This window comes from Haliotis rubra, unplaced genomic scaffold, assembly GCF_003918875.1.
Source record: "Haliotis rubra isolate DU_JTF1 unplaced genomic scaffold, ASM391887v1 Scf272, whole genome shotgun sequence".
In the NCBI taxonomy this organism is placed as follows: Eukaryota; Metazoa; Mollusca; class Gastropoda; order Lepetellida; family Haliotidae; genus Haliotis; species Haliotis rubra.
The window spans coordinates 1,330,120-1,337,528 of NW_025766803.1; the positions used below are offsets into that span (position 1 = coordinate 1,330,120).

The following is a 7,409-nucleotide window of genomic DNA, read 5'->3' on the forward strand; positions in this document are numbered from 1 at the left end:
CCGAAAACTGGTGATTTATAAAATACTAGTCAGGACAAGTATGTTTCCTGGGGCAAATTGACCCAATTTGCTGGGGCATTTTGTAGCGGGGGCAATTCGACTGGCAACCGGACTTGATTTAATTTATGTTAAAAATACCACTGACAGTAAGTTGTTACAGGGAATGATGGAGTATAAATGAATCTCGTGGATACTTTTTCCTTCTTCAGCCTAGCTTGGGGATTTCCATACCCCATGCGTGCATGTCTCTTTCATATGCGTCCGACTCGGAATGATCGGTGCATTTCTCCTGCCGAAATCTGTCATTTCACTTGGAAAACGGAAGAAATGGTGTCTCTTTCCATTGTTCGATGATGCCATGCATCTCCAGGCAACGCAATACACCATCGTACCATTTATAAAAACGACAGAAACAACACGATTTGTATTACCGAAGCGCTTGGTCTTTGGCAATATGGCGGACTCCAGGCACATTTGACGTCACGAGCTGAAAGGTCACGTGGGTTCCAGCTAAATATGCATAAAGGCTGAAGCTGAGAACTTACAGAAACTGTTTTCGCGATTAAAACATAATTATACATAATTTTTAATTGAAAATTAGGGAATATGTTTCTGATAACTTTATCTTTCACCAAGCAAATTATTGCAATTCACTCGTATTCTCCTTTAAGATGTCAATTTAAGCCAAGTACGATCATATTGTACATAATTATATTATAAATGAATTTAATATATCTTCAGTTCGGTTCAAGATATCTTGATATAATTAACCATATCCACAAACGAATAAAGGATATCTTCAACCCAGTTAGAGATAGCCTCAATTCAGTTGGAGATATTCTCAATTCACTGAGAGATATCTTCACCTCTAGCCGTTACTGATATCCAAAATCAAATCAAAGATATCATTCTTAATTTTGAAGATGTCTTTATATCAGATATATCGCTATTTACATTCAATATATCTTCAAAACAATTTAAGTTATCTGTCATTTCTCAAAACATTATCTCTATTTGAAATACATAAAAGATATTTCCAATACAATTCAATCAGGATGTCTTCAATTAATTAAAGATATCTGTATTTAATTGCAAGATATCAGAAATTGAATTACAGACCATAATTAAAACGCATGAATTTGTACATATCTTTAAATCCTAGTCTGATATCATTAATCCAAAATAAGAAATCTGCTAATGTTTTCAAGATATCATTAATATGCTTCATCATATTCTTAATTTCGACCAGAGACGATCCGGGTTAGAATATTGGTCTTCAGCAACCAATGTTTGTCGGAAGAGGCGACTAACGAGATCGGGTGGTCAGGCTAGCTGGCTTGGCTGACACATGTCATCGGTTCCCAATTGCCTAGATCGATGCTCATGATGTTGATCACTGGATTGTCTGGTCCAACCTCGATTATTTACAGACTACCGCCATATAGCTGGAATATTGTTGAGTGCGGCGTTAAACAACGAACCAGCCAACCAACCAAAAACCATATAATTAATTTCGCATATCTATTACGAATGTTATTGCAGATATCGATAATTATCTCTAGTTTATTTCCAGATATCTCTATTTTTATTCAATATGTCTTTCAAACAGTTTAAGATATCAGTAACTTAATAAATTTGAAAACGTCTTACCGTGATACGTTTACAAAATGGGCAATGATTTCTCCCCGCGAGAAATACTTCCGGTCACTTCCGGCAGCATGGAGAGCGAAGAAGAAACATCAACAAGCGAAAGCCGTGGCAAAATACGTATGTTTTTATTGATTAGTCTTCAGGTTGGGACTGATTATGTGATATTCGAGGCTTTTGAGTAATTCAACGCAATAACATATAGCTAACAGCTGAGGTACACTTTGTTGGAGTCAGTAGATCTGTATCGTCCTAATTTCGATCACCCAATTTGTGTCGTTGCTTCAAACAACAAATTGATGATGTTGTCATCTTTTAGTTATGCACAGTCATTTCCGTAATATGTTGACAGCCCATATGGTGGCAAGGGAGTTTTTCTACACCGTAAACACAGGGTATGATCCATGATCTCTCATGATCAGCTTGTCAAGTTAGTTACTCTCTAGCCGAGAGCCGCGATGCGGTCCTATACAGTCAAGACCGCATCGCGGCTCTCGGCTAGTTACTCTCAGTCACACCTACATTTGAAAGAAACTTTTAATTGATGTGTCTGTCAGAGATCAACAAGTCATTTGATCAACACCAAGTGCAAAAGTAAATAGAGTCGTATGATTGTCACATGTTGGTTACAAAGTGTGTACTTTGTGTTGATACTATATATACTTCACTCATGTAAAAAAGTATGGCTTGGATAGCCACATAAATGAATCAGTACAGGTACTAGAGGTAGCTATATGACTGAGCCATCTGGTTTGGGTTTGGTCGTTGTTAACGCTGCACTCAGCAATATTTCAGCCACATGGCAGCGGTCTGTAAATAATCCAGTCTGGACCAGACAATCTAGTGATCAACACTCGGCATGAACATCGGTCTACACAATTAGGATACGATGACATGTGTCAACCAAGTCAGCGAGCCTGACCACCCGATCCCGTTAGTCGCCTGTTATGACAAGCATGGGTTGTTGAAGACCCAGATTCTAACCCAAATCTTCACGTTTTTTTAATGGATAGGAAAATTGTGAGATCAATAATATCTTACTAAAACTATTGAGATGAAAGCTAGTTTCACTTCACCCACATAATACACAAAGTTATTTCTGTAGTCAAAGGTTGCTTCTAAAGTTGATGTTTCATATTTATTATGTCATCCTGATAAAGAGGTGTGAATGGACATCTGCAAGGGGAGATGGGAGGCCGTATCTAAGATATTGTTTTATTTCAGACACAGTAATATATGTTTAAAGGTATCAAAATACCCTAGAACATATATTGTGTCTGGAAAAAAGCAATATTTCTCTTGAAAAATCAAGGAATCTTTTTTCAAAAAATAGGAACCCTGTATTACTGACTGACTGAGTTTGGTTTTTATGCCGCTTTTAGCAATATTCCAGCAACATCACGACGGGGGACACCAGAAATGGGCTTCACACATTGTACCCATGTGGGGATTTGAACCCGGGTCTTCGGCGTCAGAACCCTGTATTAAGAACAAACACTTTTCCTCATCAGGTGTGAAGGGGAAGAAGAAGAAGGGCGGTGATGACTTGCTGGAGGTACCTGAAGGATGGAAGGAGCCCAAGTTCCAGCAGGATGACAATCCACATGGTGTTCTGGCAGAGAGCTCCTTCGCAACTCTCTTCCCAAAGTACAGGGAGAAGTACATCAGGGAGTGTTGGCCTCTGGTGAAGAAGACACTCTCAAACTATGTAAGGAGTTTATATTTTGGTGCCTACTTTTGTCATGTTTTAAAGCTGGGCACATATTAGGGACATTCTTTGCAATGCAATAAAGAAGATGGAAAAAATGACTTGAAATGAAGCCAATGTTTTATAGGAAAATAGTGTAAGATCCACTTAAGCTGGCGTGCAACTTCCAGTGCTACATGCTGTTCTTGATTGTGTTGATGACCCATGAAGATCCGGTTAGACTTGATCTTCAGTAACCCATGCTTGTCCTAAGAGGCACTAACAAGATCAGGTGGTCAGACTTGCTGGATTGTCTGGTCCAGACTCGATTTTGACAGACCACTACTATGTATATTGCTGAGTGTCAGCAGTAAAACTCACTCTCCACACACACTGTTCTATTGTTCGAAGTTTCCATTGTTCACTGATCTGTCATTGACAGTTCTGGTTACTCTTGTATTAACAGTTCTTTTGTCTGTTGTGTTGACTGTTCTGTTGCCTGTTCTATTGTTGTCTGTAGGGATTTACAGAACGCGATATTCCCAAGCCCCTTACGAAAAAATTGACAATGGGCGCAATGAAATTTATTAGCGCATCCACAGGGACGCAGAAAAAGTCAAAATACTTTTGTAAAATTTCCAATCAAGTAGCAATAAGCTATCACTGAGTTTGCAACTAGCTGAGTTATGGTATCATTTGCAATTTCATTACTGTAACAATTAATGTGATGATCATGATACACAATACAATAACAGTATTAGCAATAATATTTAAGTGTATCTGGCCCCCATTTTGTTGTCCAGGTCCCCTGAAAATTATAAGCAGGGACCCTCAAATACAGGACTCAAGGTAAATCTCTGTGTCTGTTTTGTTTGACCTTCTGGTTGTTGAATGTTCGATCCGCAGAACATCAAGGCAGAGCTGGATGTGGTTGAAGGAAGCATGAGTGTCCGGACTACACGCAAGATGTGGGACCCCTTCATGATAGTCAAGGCCCGAGACCTCATCAAACTTCTCAGTAGGAGTGTTCCCTATGAACAGGTAGGAACCATGATTGTCAAGTCCCACAACCCAGTCTGTCATCTTTCTAGAAGAGTTCTGTAGGAGCCTCTTGGAAACTAAGACAAGCTTTGAGCAAACCTGTGGATGTAGTTTTTGGCTTTTTGTGTAATACTCATTCTATCAATGCTGCCTTTGTAATGCCATAACCTTAAAGACTTTGTATTCTGTAGGCCATGTTGTTCTGGAAGATGACACATTCTGTGACATTATCAAGATCTCTTCGCTTGTTCCAAAAACAAGGAGAGGTTTATAAAGTTTTAATCTAATAAAGGCTTATGGGTCCTGATGGCTCAACACCAAGGTCTGTATGATATGTTTCTGATGTTGTGTGAAGGCAGGCTCCTTAGTTATTTCATTGAGGTCATACTGTGAATGTATTTCCCATCATTATTACAGTGTATGAAATAAGGCCCGTCCGACTGCCCGAGACGGTCTAGATTTCTGACGGACGGTCTACATTTACAGCTAGTCAGCCCGATGGTCTGGTAAAAATTTGAGATGTTCCATACATCTGAGTAAATTCACCATATTTGGTCTGGTTAAATCCATTTGGGGCAGGTAACATTTGAAGTAGCCAGCCCTGATGTCTGGCTGATTTGTGGCTTATTTCATACACTGATTATAACTGGTCTGTTGTTTTTGCATTGATAGGCCAGTCATCTATGGTGTTTCATTTTGCTATACAGAGTTGTGTCCCTTAGTTGGATCAGAATGATAGGGGGTCATTACATCAGGAATTGAGATCCTTGCTTTGCACTCGTATACTTGCTGTCCTTACCTGCACATGAGTACAATGTGTGAAGCCCATTTCTGGTGTCCCCTGCATGATGTTGCTGGAATATTGCTGAAAGTGGCGTAAAAACTAAACTCACTCAACCATGTCATATACTGCCACACATAAAGAAAACTGTGTACACAGCGCCTTGATACATAAATACAGGTGTGAACATGCCAGGTGATGTGACGCCATTGATGGTGGCCTATATACTTCTGTAATGTGTTACTGCACGCAAGCTGCCCCGCGCAGCTGCACACAACAGATGTGAAACTCAGAAATTGCTGTCACTGTCGAAAGCTTGATCTTTGGTCATTTAAAACGCTCACAAATCCACATGAGAAGTCACAATATGCACGCCCCTGCCAAGATTAACATCTGCTCAACGCCATGAAGTCATTTGGAATGGTTCGAGCAGGAATAAGCCAAAACAGGTGGCAGCACATTTCCAATGCCATGCGTGAACGCTAATATCTGCATTGACCAGGCGCTATCGAACAGTAATGACATGCTGGATCACTCCACGTTCTGGCCGCCCCGAAAAGTAATCCATCGCCAAGACAGGAGAGATGGATTCAGGTGACGATCTCAGACACGGTCCAGACGGCAGTGGCCACGCCCCAGACCAGTCCCCAGGCCTTCAATGCTCATTTGGTAGCCTCTATGCGCCGTCGATTCACTGCTGTGCTTCATGCACATGGTGGTCATAATTCATATTGACTTTTGTAACTTCGCCGTGGTGACGTGACTCAATTTTGAACTTCTGATGTCATCATTACGGATTTTGTTCATGTTCTTTTGACATTATTTTGTGTTCCAATACTTCAGCTTATAAAGTGTCTACATCATCTCGCCTTTCCTGTGTTGTATTTCACTTCTGAAGGAATTTTCTGTGTGCACAGTTTCTTTATGTGGCTAGTATATTTGACTTGAGTAGATTTTTTCATATCATGTTTGTGTCAAATGTCAGTATTGTCATGTCATGTTTGTGTTGATATGTCAGTATTGTCATGTCATGTTTGTGTTGATATGTCAGTATTGTCATGTCATGACTGTCGATGTCAGTATTGTTATGTCATGTTTGTGTTGATAAGGTTATGTCAGTCATTGTCATGTCATGTTGATGTCAGTATTTTGTGTGTCAATAAGTCAGTATTGTCATGTCATGACTGTGTTGATGTCAGTATTGTCATGCCTTGTTTGTGTCAATATGTCAGTATTGTCATGTCATGTTTGCGTCAATATGTCAGTATTGTCATGTCATGACTGTGTTGATGTCAGTATTGTCATGCCATGTTTGTGTCAATATGTCAGTATTGTCATGTCATGTTTGCGTCAATATGTCAGTATTGTCATGTCATGACTGTGTTGATGTCAGTATTGTCATGCCATGTTTGTGTCAATATGTCAGTATTGTCATGCTAGTGTCATACTCTGTATGTTGCAGGCTATAGAGCTGCTGACCAACTGCTATGTTCTGGTACAAGGAAACACAGTGTCTGCCCTGGGGCCGCACAAAGGTCTAAGGGAGGTAAGTCTGGATGAACTCATTGAACAGAGCTTTACTCCAATGCACACATCTTTTCTGTAGATCTGAGGGACTAGAGGGTCTCAATATATGAATTCCGAGCAAACTTTCACTGACGATTTAAAATTTAACTTACATGGATTCTTGAGGCAATCAGATTTCATATTTTTGCTGTGTTTGTCATGTAATTTATAATAGCTTGATTTGAATTTTTAGTCAAATATAGCACTCAAATAACATAATATTCCTTTGATGGTTCTCAATGACATGGCGTTCAAACACTGTGTAAATGACACACAATGATATAATGTTCAGCTTTTATCAGTGACTTCTAGTTTTAGACATGGTCGCTAATATGTGTCAAGATGAATTACTGAATTATAATGTGTTTTAGGAATGCTTCGTGAACAAACACTAAGAGAAACAGTGACCTTTTGTACTGATTTAGAAATGGTCGCGAAATGCATATGGACTCTGATCCAGGTTCTATATTAATTGTGGTGGTGTCATGGACATGAGTTACCATGGTTACTTAGAAAGTATTCCTGGAGGTGGCATTCTTCAAACATTGGCCAGTCAGATTCCTCACATTCAAGATAATATATGTGAGTGGATTGTCTGTTTTACTAAGGTTTTACTGGAAGAATTTTGCAATGACTGTCAGTTAAACAAAGAAATCATTCAGTATCAAACATATGTAAATTGTGCCG

At 39.5% G+C, this 7,409-nt stretch overlaps 1 protein-coding gene and 1 long non-coding RNA gene across 2 annotated transcripts; both read left to right on the plus strand.

The window, feature by feature from the left end:
- The first annotated feature begins 1,667 nt into the window (after nucleotides 1-1,667).
- On the plus strand, nucleotides 1,668-4,438 carry LOC124280716 (KRR1 small subunit processome component homolog). The gene is made up of 3 exons (XM_046716699.1): nucleotides 1,668-1,767; nucleotides 3,159-3,355; nucleotides 4,241-4,438. The coding sequence occupies exons 1-3, from the start codon at nucleotides 1,668-1,670 to the stop codon at nucleotides 4,436-4,438; spliced, it is 495 nt and encodes a 164-aa protein (XP_046572655.1).
- A 225-nt stretch (nucleotides 4,439-4,663) lies between these two features.
- On the plus strand, nucleotides 4,664-6,707 carry LOC124280711. The gene is made up of 2 exons (XR_006899752.1): nucleotides 4,664-4,697; nucleotides 6,619-6,707. It is a non-coding gene; the product is annotated as an uncharacterized LOC124280711 (long non-coding RNA).
- The last annotated feature ends 702 nt before the right edge of the window (nucleotides 6,708-7,409 follow it).